The sequence below is a fragment of the Leptosomus discolor genome, chromosome 8, assembly GCF_034619465.1.
Source record: "Leptosomus discolor isolate bLepDis1 chromosome 8, bLepDis1.hap2, whole genome shotgun sequence".
NCBI classification, from domain to species: Eukaryota; Metazoa; Chordata; class Aves; order Leptosomiformes; family Leptosomidae; genus Leptosomus; species Leptosomus discolor.
The window spans coordinates 29,252,311-29,266,425 of NC_141398.1; the positions used below are offsets into that span (position 1 = coordinate 29,252,311).

The 14,115-nt window shown below is 46.0% G+C and overlaps 1 protein-coding gene across 1 annotated transcript; it reads right to left on the reverse strand.

Moving 5' to 3' along the window:
- Positions 1 to 1,266: 1,266 nt before the first annotated feature.
- Positions 1,267 to 13,759, reverse strand: IRF4 (interferon regulatory factor 4). The gene is made up of 8 exons (XM_086469390.1): positions 13,541 to 13,759; positions 12,619 to 12,805; positions 11,587 to 11,675; positions 10,888 to 11,029; positions 9,018 to 9,125; positions 7,402 to 7,755; positions 3,454 to 3,566; positions 1,267 to 1,410 (listed from the first exon to the last, which is right to left on the reverse strand). The coding sequence occupies exons 1-8, from the start codon at positions 13,742 to 13,744 to the stop codon at positions 1,267 to 1,269; spliced, it is 1,341 nt and encodes a 446-aa protein (XP_086325516.1). The 5' UTR covers positions 13,745 to 13,759.
- Positions 13,760 to 14,115: the final 356 nt, after the last annotated feature.

Consider the following 14,115-nt stretch of genomic DNA (forward strand, 5'->3'; position numbering starts at 1 on the left):
ATTTAGAAAGTCAAGTGAATTATGTCTGTCAAGCATAGGGTGATCATGTTCTGGAGTTAAAGCTACTAAGATCACATGGTCTGCTCACCAGTGAGGAAATTTCACTGACATGCATACCAAATGACCTCTTCTCTTTGTCTTTATAATGGCACTCTATCATTAAAAGCTGCAAATTGCATCAAAATATACTTCTGCAAAATTCTTGAAAACAAACATTAAAACGAGTATTTCCTTGACTGTGTTAATACGGGAGGCCAAATGCTGCTCTCCTTGAACTCTCCCTTCACATTCATTTCAGTACCACTGGAAGGAAGCTGTGAGTGCACGTGAAGAGCAGAGCTCTTTGTAAGACAGAGGTGGTAGTTATTTTAACCTGTCTCATGCATGTGACATCAAAAAAGGGCTAGCAGGACCATTTCTGTGCTAGTTTCAAGGTCTGCCAACTTAATTCTAATGCATACATATATATATAGCTTTCAGTTATATGAAAAATGTAACTTATTTTTAAACCTGCTTTTCGGGACTTTAGAATTTCATTGGTTAATCCACTAAATCCACAGGTAATATGAGCTGAACAGTAACTTTTCTTAACAGAGTACCATAAATGCATCACTTTAGAAACTGCTATTATGGGGGCTAATCCAGTAACAACAGTGGCAGCAACAAAATTCACTGTCAGGACAAATATCAGTCAGGCATTAAAAAAATATGGCTCTGAAGAATTTCATTGTTTTTAAAAAATACACTGAAATATTCTATACAAGAATATAGGCATCACACTTATGAATCTAAATTGATAACCACTTACATGTATTAGCTATTCTCAATAATCCATCTACGTTTGCTACCCACCTATAGTAGCTACAGTTTCAAATTAGGAACACCACAAATTTATGTACCTTCCCTGAGATCAGTAATCCAAAATAAATAGCCCTGCAAATGTAACAGTGTAAACTCTGGATTTAAGTCTTCAATAAGAATCAGTCCTCAAAACCCAAGGAGAACATAAAGCAAACGTAAACATAGCAATCATTTTGTCAGTTTTTAGTTATTCTCAGAGACAGTGGAACTTATGTGAGATGTAGCATCCAAACGTTGAAGACCCGTCATTTGTAACATACAATATGGTTGTCCTAGTTCACTTCCCTACCATTGAACCCCCGAACACATCCAGCTGTGATTTGGATGTCCAAATTGTGACACAGATCTGCTCCTCCACTCTGCATAATCTTTACAGTGCCTTTAAAAATACTCTTTCTGAGGATCTTATTCTTGAATAGAGGAATGGCGAATAGATCTGTGATAATCCTCTGGACTAGTCACAAGTTCTGGTAAATCATAGCCTCTCAGAAGATGTCCACTGTTTTGTTGAGCAAAGTAATACAGCTGCCTGGCAAACATTGGTTCAACCTTAAGAACAGACAAAATGTTAATCAGACATGTGAGAAAATGTCACGCTCCTCATCTTAGTTATTTACACTGGGTTTAACTTAAAAAAAAAAAAAAAAAAAGGGCAGGACAAAACAGTTCTGCTTACCAGAATGGGAATACAATTTCAGTGGTCTCACTAATCTCTGTTTCAAGATAGGGCTTGCCTGTTCTGCTGCCAAGTACCTTGCTAACTGCACACAGTCCCTACCTCCACAGTCTTCCTTTACAAGGCACATACCAGTGACACAAATGATGTATTAGCAATTGCTGCCCCTGAGCCAGACCCTGGGTGTGAGCAATGCACCTCTGTGACCACTCAATGTGTTCAAATGCATACACAAAGCACTGAAAGTCTCCATTGTAAAAGACTTTGAGGACTTAACTTGAAATGCTGGAGTCCTCAGGCAGACTGAGATACTGTCATCAAACGACTATGTTTGAAATTAGGCTTCAATCTAACAGCAAGGCTACCCTTGTTTCTGTTCATTCAAGCTCTGATGAGGAATCTGTTCAACCACCAAGAGGGATTTGTATGATTTAACACTGCCTTCACTTCTGTCTCTCCAGAAACCACTGTTCCCGCTCAGGCCTTTGTGCTCTCACTGCAAATATTGAAGTTGCACACTGAGAACAAACACCTGAAGCTCTCCTTACTCTTGGAGGAAGGACAGGTTGGACAACTTTTCTCCACAACCCTCTCCAGCTGGTCAGCCACCCTTCCATGTTAAGACATGGGGACCATTTTGGAGGAAAAATATGCTGTCTGTGGATCCCTTCTGGCTCTTTCCCTTGGAGCAGCCCCACTGATCCCTCCTTCCTTTCCTCTCATCAGTATTCAGAGGCCCCGCCATGGGGAAGATGGGAAGGCAGCGGGGCAGGTGAGCCGGAGAGCTCCCGGGCCATAGCTGTTTGGTGGGATGGTGGAGCCCCATCAGCCCACAAGCCACGACAGCCCAAGAGGTTGAAGAGCAACCTGCAAGGGGGAAGCAAATCTCTGGGAAGAGCAGGACATACAGGCTCCCAGAGAAGCTGCCAGGACAGGAGATGGAGAAGGCAGCTGGAGGGGGCATGCTAGGAAGGAGGGATGGAAATTTGGAAAACCAAAATCAGGATGGAAGAGAGTTTAAGGAGAGACGGGGACAGAGAGCTACCTCTAACCAGTCATTGCATAGCTCAGGATGGATTTGTGAGCTTCCCACCTTCCACCCCAGACACTCACTAAGCAGGAGTGTGGCAGTACAAAAAAGGGGAGGCCATGGCTTATGACAAAAGTCTGACTTGGGACCCATGCTGCTACTGAAGGGGCTTTCAAAAAATTAAGAGAGACACCAATTTTCTTCCTAAGGATGCAATAAGCTAAGCCCTGCCACTAACATATGCACTATCACCTCTCCTGTGGTTTTATGGGCCAATACAGCCAATTTAGAAAGTACCTGGTCTCAGTCTCTGTCATCACCCTCTCTCAGATAGCATCCCGAAACACTAGCTTTGAGTGTGTGTGAACTGTGGTCAGTCAGCCAGCTACCTTAACCCTGAAGCTGCACAGGCAGCCCCTGCATCCCATTAAGGGCTGAAGTCCCTGAGACGCAGGCTGGGATTCTGGAGCACCTTCAGGTGCAGCGGTTGTGAAAGCACCATGTCCTGCACCAGCCTGGCAGCACAAGACGCCATGCAACTGGGCCAGCGATAACAACATGGGCCAGCGATAACAACATGGGCCAGCGATAACAACATGGGCCAGCTCTTCCAGTGTACCTTTCAGCTTTAGGTTTTGAAGGGATTTGCAGGGGATCACAGATGACACTTATGTTCTACAGAGACGGAAATCAGGCACTCTGCCCTACTGAGGGCTACCAGTCAGTCCTTGGCAGATCTGGGGATGCAACTCTGGTCTGGATGGTGCTGCATTTTCAAGAATTTATTACCTCCCTCACAACCTACACGAGGTAGAAAAGCCTGACTGGCAGATTCATATCCTCCAAGGAATCTGTTTCTTTCACGTAAGGCAGAAGTCCTACTTACATGGGCTGTAATTAGTTTCCTCTGCCTCTGCGGATCTGGAAATTCCTCCCCAAAGCACAGAGCGACCTGGTATCTTGGCAGCGGACGTCCATGGTGAGCAAAGGCTTGCAGCTCTGGGAAGAGAGAAAGGGCCATGTTGTGGGTTAACCCCAGCAGGCAGGCAAGCACCACGCAGCCGCTCACTCTCGCCACCAGGATAGGGGAGAAAACCGTAAGGGCAAAAGTGAGAAAATTTGTGGGTTGAGAGAAAGACAGTTTAATATGTTAAAAAAAAAAAAAAAAAAAAAAAAAGAAAAAAGAAGAAGACAAAACAAACCAAAGAAGAACAAGTGATGTAAAAAGCAATCATTCACCACCAGCCGACTGATGCCCAGCCAGTCCCCAAGGAACAGCAACCTCTGGCAAACTCCCACCCCAATTTTACTGCTGACCTCAAGGTCATACAGTAGGGAATATCCCTTTGGTCAACTTGGGTCAGCCCTCCCAACCTGCTGTCCACCCCAGCTTACTTGCTGTGGGAGCAGAGTGAGAAACGGAGAAAGCCTTGACACTGTGCAAGTACTGTTCAGCATTAGCTGAAACATCCCTGTGCCATCAGCACTGTTTTGATCACAAATCCAAACCATAGCACCATGGGCTGCTATGAAAATTAACTCTATCCCAGCCAAAACCAGTACAGGCCAGTAAAAAAAGACTTCATGGAGGTCTGAGCTCCAAATGGATGACCCTGGAGCACAGTTGGAGAAGATGAAGTAACTCCAGGGGAGGATGAGAGCGGTCAGGAAAAAGACAAGAGGCAAGCAGAAGCCATTGATTTTGGATACTTTCCCAGATTGGAGGGAGGTAGTTATAACACTGCAACTTTTCTATTTGCCTTGCTTCACAAGTTATTTCATATGCACCAACTGGGATGTCTTCCACTTAGCATTTCTATTGGGCCTTGACAGCAGAACCTCCTGCAGCAGATGCTGGTGGTAGCTGGGACCCATTCAAGCAGACACCCAACAGCCACACTGAAACCAATGGCTTAGTAGAGACAGGGACTGAAAGTCAGTCTTTACCCTGCCAGCCACGGAATTCAGTCTCAGCTGGACACAGTCATGGAGCCATTGTTGTCACTGTGACTAGTTGAGGACGGGGAGGCCAGGGAAGGTGAAGGACCTTATCCAAGCCATGCACTGAGCCAGCAAAAGAGCCTGTGTCTTGTGTGCTCCTGCACTCTCTTCACTAACCTACACCCTTGCACAAAGAAAAAAGGTCAAATTATATAATTATTCCAATAGTCAGTCTCCCCTGTGAAAGATAGCAGGGGAGGCCTTTATAAGAGACATGCATCCAGATCAAAATCACTGTCGTGTTTTAGTCACTGAATTTCCTTCCAGAAAAAAACTCCATCTAACACAATATCCTCGTTAAAGTCTGCATTATGTGCAGTATTTCTACATAGTTGATTCATGAAAATTTCATTTTAATTTATAACCCTTTTCATGCTTTCTGGAAAAAGTTGAAATTAATATTAAAACCAACGTCTTATAATGAAGCACCCCCTGCTATACAGGGAAAGGATAGTCTTTGAATTTGGCATGACAAACGCATCTTTTCCCAAAATACACCCCCGCCATTTCTACTCTAACTGCAAGTTTTTCAGACCAAGGTGTGAATCCAGTGGCTACCACAAGTGTCCCAACCCTGGCTTGGGACTACTGATCTCACTGGGAAGGTCAGTTGTAAGATTGAAACAATGGGCAGCTCACTTAAAACACAGAGTAAAGCATAGCTCTCCACAGGGTCTCCCTCAAAACCCTGCTTTTTGTCTTTTTTTTTTTTTTTTCCCCTTTCCCCCCAGTTTTCTTTGGCCCCATCAATTCTCCAACTCCTGAAAACCTGTGGGAGTGCTCCACAGCAGCCTGTGGCACGGACCTGGAGAAGAAAGCCCTTTCTTTCCCAGCAACAGGATAATCAGGGCTTGATGTCAGCCTCATGCTTCACCAAAACCCTCCACTCACTCCGTCTCCCTTCCCAGGCCCAAGCGTCTCCTCCAACACCACGGGGTTCTCCCCATGCCTTCCCACACCTTCCCCATCTCCTGCCACTCCAGATCCAGTCATCCCTCCTTCTGCCAAGCCAACCCTCCTCTGGCTGCTGCCCTCATGCTCCCAAGATCTCTTCCTCTATCCTCCTACTCTCCACCCAGCCCAATTTACTGCATTTATTACGCACTGCTCCCCAGAGACCATCCACCTGGTTTCTGATTTATTGCCATTTACTGTCATTTTAAGCTTCTCAGCAGTACAGGGTGCTCAACACAGGCCTCAATGCTCTGGTGCAGTTTGCATTGCAGGGTCCAGCTTCTCAATGGGGTCCTAATAGCTGTGGTCCATAGCAGTTCTGCATCTGTCTCTTTCTCTGCTGTTTAAGATTTCCTCTCCTGGTAGACATCTCCTGTCTCTCTTCCCCAGGAAGGCCCAGTTTCCTGAGGGGGGAATCCCTAAGCTTGCCTGCAGTCTGGGATCTCAGTACATTCAATTAACATGCATGCCCATGGCAAGTCACCTACAAACCTAGCTGAGCATCAACACATGCAAAAACTCGTTTTGCACACAGCACAGACTATGACTTCAACCACATGATTGGGTTTGCACAGGCACTGGTGCATAAGTAATTTGGGGCAGGGGGGAATAACTATTGCTTGAGCTTATCTTTGGTGTTAGAAGTCTAAAAACAGATGTCCTGTCAACTGTTTGGAAGAACCCAGAGTATATCTAAAAAAACACCTGAGAAAAGGGAAAGGGATTTCCAAAACCATCATCAGAGACAGAATTATACATCTTTAAATTAGCATGTGATTGAAGCCCAAGCCCATACCCTGACCTCAAATTCCCCTTTCTAACTGTCATTTCTCACATCCATATGAGATTTCTCTCTTTAAATGCATTCCTTGCTTGACCATTTTGCTAGGATGGTGCAACAGCCCTGGAATATAAAGTACGCTACAGCTGTTGGTTTGGGTTTGGTGGGTTTTTTTTCAGTTTTGCAATGCATTATTCTCCTGAGAGAGTCGTGCTGGTGCTGATACCCTGTTCTAATGGGAAAACACATGCACAAAACATAGGCACACAGTTCACCTATAGCAATGCCACACTTCTCAAAAAAGGGCCTGCTGCCCAAGCTGTCCTCTGGGACAATGACTGGGTCTCACTGGTTTCTCTGGGTGGACAGCTTTCCTCCCTCGTAACTGCTCAGAAATGCTGGGAAGTGGGGTTGAGGGTCTTCCTCTTCCCTCCACAGGCTGAAAGCAGAAGGCACCGTCCAGACACATGCCCTTGCTCCCTCTGTACTGCCCTGTGCAAATCAAGACCTTCCCACAGAGCTCTGGAGAGGTAATGCACCTCCTTGCTTAGAGTATTAGGCAATCCTGAAACTGCAGAGCTCGTGAAATCCTTTTTTACACTCTGAGATATCTTTTAAACACTGGCACAGACTGAAAAGAAGGCTTTCTACTGAAATTCATGCTGGTATTTGTATACTCTGATCAAGATCTCAGGCTCGCTTTGTGTCAAGTTGAGAGCAGTATGAGTGCAGACCACAGACTGATCCAGGACTTAGACTAGCAGATCCAACATCAGGATCCATTTTCCTCTGTCACTCAATTTGTAGAAAGACTATTTGGTTAGGTTCCTCCTTACGCTTCTTAAAGAGGTGAGCGGTTTTGGGTATCACCAGCTAGGCACCAGTGCACTCTTGCTGGTTTGTGCAGGAGCATCGAATGTGCACTGAGAGCAGAATTTACAGGATTATTCAGGAGCCAGCTACCCCCTGACTGCGCTTACCCAGAAGAAGTAAGGGGTAATTCACAAGGTTACACGAAAAGAGCACTCCCATAAAGCTGATATAAGAGTCATCTGGTGACACCTCCAGAAATTCTATCAAAGCCATAGCGGGAATTACCTGCTAAAAACTGCTGAGTATCAAAGAGCTTGCATGTCTGGTCCCGCTCCAGCTTGTTGGGTCGGTCACTGCAGAGTGCCAGAGGTCCGTCCCAGTAGATCCTGCTTTGGCAAAGTCTCTTAGCATAGAGGCCGTCAGGTGCCATCCACAGTATTACTCCTCGTTCCAGGTGGTTCAGTAGCTTTTCTATGTTCTTCCTCTGGCCATTATCCTCTGGATAAGGGAAGATAACTTGCTCCAGGCTGCTGACCTCATAACTTTGGCCATGGGATATCCTACAACCTTCAGGACTAGAAGTTGTCACCTCCTTTACCAGTATTTCACGGTAATATAAGCAGATATGGAGCCGACAATCTACAAGGAGTAAAAAAAAAAAAAAGAAAAGAATCACTGTGATAATTAGTACAAATGTTTTCTGTTTCAGATCTGTACTAAGGCCAAGAGACAAGTTTGCATGATATTTTGGAGCCTGGTGTCACCACCGCCCAGAAGATAGGCGCACATTAGCAAAAATCATCTAAAGAATATGAACACTACCACTTTCGGGGCACAGTAGCATTAATGCTCTCTGATTTTATTATAACGGCTACTGATGTGGGAATTTGGTAGGAACTAACATCCCACAAACTCCACACTTCCGCTTAAAAGGAAAAGTCTGCACACAAAAAGTTGTTCGCGTACGCTTGTCATATTTTCCAGGTTCACGTCACAATTAAACCCACTGGCTCAGTACACTTCCTCAGATTTAATCAGGAAGTAGCTGTGTTTCTCCCCAGATTTTGCATGAGAGGCTTCTGCACAGAGGACCTGCAAATTTGCACTCAGCTGCCTGAAGAGAAGCGACTGCTGGCTCCAGCTCCAACAGGGCTGCAGCCAAAATCCCCAGCTTTACTTTCAAATGGCTGACCCCTAAGAACACACACAGCACTAAAAATACATATATATAAAAATATGTGTGTATATACATATATATACACACACACACATATATCTACATGCATACAGACCCTGATTCAGGAGAACAATCCCACTTAAGAAACCTGCCAAGTGTCATCTTACAGGTTTACCCTTTCTTACTGTGAAAAGCACATTCCCACACCTTTTCCCAGAGTTACTCAGAAAGTCCCCCAGTACCCAGATGACTGCAAACCTGGCTGAAATAACATCTCTTTTCTTTCCTGAATGCCTTTTTTTTCACCAGGAATAATGAAGCAGAGCAAAGCCAGATGGCACCAGCACGAGCACAGCAAGGTACCCAGGTAACACTAGTTTTCTGGGAGGGTCCTCCCAAATGAAAACTCACTGACCCCTCAAAATTTCCAAACTCCCCTGCGAAGGCCTGATTTGGTGGCTCACCAAAGCAACCCAGCACTAACACTGTGAACCAGTGAAGCACTTCTGCTAACTTTAACCATCTCCATCCCTTAAAGCTGGGTCTAAAAGTGCTTAAGTATCCTGGAAAACAGAGGCTTAAGCCCATACACTATATTGATCCATTAAAGAGGTTTCTTTTTCTTTTTTCTTTTCACCAGAAAGGAGAGATGTTGCCAGGGCAAGTCAGAAGTGGGAGTACCTTGTCAAGCTCCCCAGAAAGCCCAGGGGGTTACGGACCTTACCTGACAGGGCGAGAGCTTCACCAGACCTTATGCTTGGCTCAATCGGGATGCCAGGAGTCTGGGACTCAGGAGGGGCACAAGCATAAAAGCTTCCTGTCACCTGACAACCTGTTTTCACAAACAAAAGTCAGTGACAGCTGCCTAAATCCTAAAGGAAAATCTCAGGCAGAGATCACAGTGATGCAAAAGCGAGTTTTTCTGGACCGCACCAGGAACTTTCTCTCATCCCCCCTTCTTCTTAAAAAGGTCCTACTTCCCAATTTTTCCAGGTATGCCAACTCTACCAACCTCTCCAGATGTTATTTGGACTCTATTTTTATTTGGGTCTGCACGAAATACTCCCTTAGCATTTTGGTATTCCCCTTTGCCCTTTTTGCTTCCCTAATGTGTTATTCTATTCTGCAAATAATTTACATTTTTAACTAGACTACAGTGCTCTTACAAATTGCCTGCATAAAACTATCCATTTTGTAAAAGGAATTTTACTAAAGGTGGATGTAACGATAAAGCTGGAATTAACCCTGTTAAAAAGTAGGTAAAGAAAATTGTGCAGCAGGAGATTATTAGGGTTTTATTACCAAAACTACTATTAGACTGTTCCGAGAGATGCCTTTCAGGAAGTGGATTATAACATGGGCAATTGATGTTTTCTCTGTTTCTTAATGACAATAAAAGTCTTTGGAGGATGATGCAAGTGACTTGCAGACAAGCGCACATTACCTTTTCCAATGGCAGAACCCACCATGATCAGGAGCTGGAGCAATGTGGATACAAAACACCCAAGTCCCTTCACAGCCCAATGAGAAATCTACTACCAGCCACTAAGAACTGCCTCCAAATTCAGCAAAGCATCTGAACTTATGTTTAACTGCTGCAGAAGATATACTCCAGGGCAGAGTTCATTCAGCTTGCTACCTCAGTTTTTTATTAGCAAATAGCTCAAATAAAAGCAAAGGATTCCGCCTAATAATTCCAATATCCTGCCAGCAAAAGTTGCAACGCACTGAGCACTTACTTTTTAGCAGACCCAAAGATTTCTCTGCACCAAAACCTCTAGAGATCTGTCCTCTGAAAATCTAGTATCTGCTCTAAGAAGTCCTTCCTCACTTCTCAGCCTTTCTGGTCCTTCTGAACCAGCTGCTTCTCCTCACGAAGCAAAAGCCCGCATCCTCAGGTGAGTTACCCTGCAAGGGTATATGGCACACAGTTCCCTTTCTCTTACATTTTATCCCCTACAGGCTCGAGCGTTGCCAGGTTTCACAATTCAGGGTTTTTCCTAAGGATGCAGAGCTTGGAAAGCCATGATTATGTCAGGCTCTGGTACTGTGAGATCTTTGGGGAAGGGAACGTCCCTTTATTCTGTTTCTGCTGTACCAGCCCCAAGAGAGACTCAATCCATGACAAGTTGTCCCATTGCCAGAGCACTAAAATAAAGTAATAATTTCAGCTTTCCTCTCAGGAGAATAATGCCACTGTAACACACAAGGCTGGAGGGAAAATCTCACTGGTGTGTGCCTCAAAAGGTCCAAAATCAGAAAGCAAAGCTAAAGGACACATGCTCCCATTCGAGGTTTGAGGAGGCGGTTGGTTGCCTTCTTATTGCTCAGGGCTTTTGAGACAGCTGAGGACTTTTGGGGCTGACTTGTATCAACTCGGAGGACTGAATAGCCCACACACCGCATGTACGGTGGCAGTGAATACAAGAGCCAGACAAAGGCTCTTGCCACAGATGCTGTAGCTCTCTTTGAAGGGAGCCCAGCACTCCTCTCTGGCCACTTCTGTTAATTCCTGCCAAAGCCATGAATAAGAAACCTGAAATCTGCAGTCCTTCTAGGTGACCAACCCCAGCGAGCAACCCTAAATGTCTTACCATTTTCACAGCCAGGCCCTTGCCAGTGATGACTGCGAGCTGCAAAGGGGACGCTGGCACACTGGTATGGGATGTCAGGATGCGGCTGCTCCGGAGCAAACTCCCTCCAGTTCCGTTCATGGGGCACCATGTAGTTTGGTACCTATTCAATTTAACGAGATATTCTTTTACCCGGCAGCTGTCAAAACTAATGCTATGCATTGCATCAGCTTTCCCATCTCATCTCCTTGATTTTCTCTGCCAAAGCCCACGGAGGTCTAAACACTGCCCAGGCTACACAAGTGGCACTTTGCCATCACCACCACCAATGAGGCTTTCAAATTAACTTCTCACCACTGGTGTAAATAATAAGCAGGGTGGAATAACAAAAGGCAATCAAAGCATTGCTGGTAAATGTCTGCTTGGAAGAGCAAGGCTTCACTGGGTGCCTACATTCTGGCATCAACAGAATGGCAGTGCACTAATATCTATCGTCCAACAGAAAAGAGCTATTACTCAGGGATAAATAACACCAAGGGAAATCAAATGCCCTGTGGCCTCATATGACATTAGAAAAGTTGCTTCTTGATGTCTCAGTTTTCATAATAAATTTTCTTCCCAGAAAGAACTAGAGAGTCACGCCAGCAAAGACAAACATAGCACAGAAATGATCCTGCTCCATGTACAAGCACCAAGCGAAATGTGTAACCAATATCATACCTGAGATGGTAGTGAAGTGTAAGGAGACGTTATTGGAAAGGGATGGTTCATCATCAATGGCTGCTCCTCCATGCTGATCTGTTTTGCACCTATGTTCATCAGAGCGACAAAAAAAACTATGTCAACTACATCTCAAGGAAACCTGGAATTGACACATGGAAGACAAACCCATACAACCTGCCTTTGAACAAGCAGAGGACTAAAATGCCCTCCAGTGCCCGTTTGGGACAAGATTCCCAGCCCTCCCTTGCAGGCAGCTCCAGGAGACAGTCTGTCCCGCTGGGCTCTCCAGTGCACCCTGATAAAGTGCTGCCCAGTCATACCCACTGCACCACGATGCCCCCCCGGGCCCTGCCAAGGCTTTGCCTCCTGCAAGTCCTGCCTGCTGCCAGGGGCTTCTTGGAGAGCAGGCACTGCTCCTAGCCTCTGCCCAGGAGGCTGCAGGCTGGGCATCCCTTGCTCCCAGCTCTTCCCCCTGCAGCAGTTACCTACTGTCCAGCTCAAAACACTTTCGCTCTTCCCTGTATTCAAAGCCCAGATCCAGCAAGCATATTTTTTTTCCAATTTTTTTTTGCCTGTCCCTTGAGCCGCTTGCTTGGCTCTCACTACACAGAACTGGCAGGGAGGCTCTTGCTAAAAGAGCAATTCCTCCAGCGATGTGCAGGGTGCCTGTCTGCATCTTTTGCAAGGGCTCCCTTTCAATGCTCCGACTCAAACGCCAGCAGTCCTCCCACAGACGCAGCTTCTTAAGTCATCAGAACAAGCTGCACTTGAGCCCTGAATTTTGGCTCCTTAAAAGACTTAAAAAGACTGAGGGCCACTCCAGTAAAGCACGCTTCAGTCCTCATATGCTTACAATGAGACAATTGCCAGTGATGACTGCGAGCTGCAAAGGGGACGCTGGCACCCTGATATGGGATGTCAGGATGCGGCTGCTCCGGAGCAAACTCCCTCCAGTTCCGTTCATGGGGCACCATGTAGTTTGGTACCTATTCAATTTAACTGTTACATAGGGAATTTGAGGTGCTTTACCTTTTTTAGCTCCTTCTGGCACTATTCTGTATACTTTATAAGGATCTGAGATGTCCAGCTGGCTTCTCTCCACCAGTTCTTCAAAGTCATTGCTCTTGTTCAAAGCACACCTTAATCTTGTCTTCCAGGTAGGGGGATCTGGTTTATCAATGCCTTCTCTGAACTTTCCTTTAAAAAGAGCCCAGGCCTGGAAACATTTCAGATAATCAGAAGAACAAAGGGAGAAAAAAAAAAAAAAAAAAAAAAAAAAAAGACGGAAAGAAAGACGGAAAGAAAGAAAGAAAGACGGAAAGAAAGAAAGAAAGAAAGAAAGAAAGAAAGAAAGAAAGAAAGAAAGAAAGAAAGAAAGAAAGAAAGAAAGAAAGAAAGAAAGACAGAAAGACAGACAGAAAGAAAGACAGAAAGAAAGACAGACAGACAGACAGAAAGAAAGAAAGAAAGAAAGAAAGAAAGAAAGAAAGAAAGAAAGAAAGAAAGAAAGAAAGAAAGAAAAATCAACTACAAGGTTCAAGAACCACAATGCTTGAAACAGCATATACGTGTGTACTTATATGTGCATGAATTTACTCCCTACAGGTTTAGGCTGAGAAAAAAAGCAGCATGGTAAGGTAGAAAAACAGTTTAGCAGCACAAGAAAGAAGAGAAAAAGATCCAAGATGAATGTGGAAATAGACGTGCTGCAGTCCCACAAGCATTTAGCTCCACACAGAGAAGCGGGAAAGTGCAGGCGGTCTCATCCCACAAACACAGGGGACACCAGGGCACAGCCAGGGCCACCAGGCAGGTGGCTGGTGGCAGCACACACCCAGCAGAGCCAGCCTGCAGAGGCAAGGATGGGATGGCAAGGGGCCACCGCAGAGCCTCCAAGCATCCCTCCTGCCTCGGCTGTGTCCCACAACCCTAAGCCCAGGCTGAGCCCTACCTTGAAGAGGGCGGCATCTTCCTCACGGTTGTAGTCCTGCTTGCCAGCGTGTTTCCAGGGGATGCGGAAGATGCTCTTCTCGTCGTTCTCCCACACCAGGCCCGGGTACTTGCCGCTGTCTATCTGGTCAATCAGCCACTGGCGGAGTTTCCCATTGCCACAGCTCACCGAGTTCATCCCGCACTCACCCGGCTCCAAGTTCATGCCACTCGTGTCAGGGGTCGGGTGGGGGGGTTTTGGGGTGCCTCCCTGAGCCCACCTCTCTGCACACACCCAAGCACCGGCTTTCTGGGGGACTGTGGAGGAGTGGGAGAGGGGCAGGATGGGGGGAGAGGAAAACCCACAGGTTAGGCACTGGCCAGAGTCCTCACATAGAGCCCCACCAGCAGTCCCCACTCCCTGGTGGCACACATATCACACCAAACAGCAGCTACTGCATGCAGGGGGGGCCCGGGGGCCCGGGAAACACGGTACAGAGCCTCAGGAAACCGGACACAGCCCCCCACAGCCCTCCCCAGGCACCACTCGTGCTGCAGACTTTGACAGACTTCCCCCCCTGTCCTGACACTGTTTTG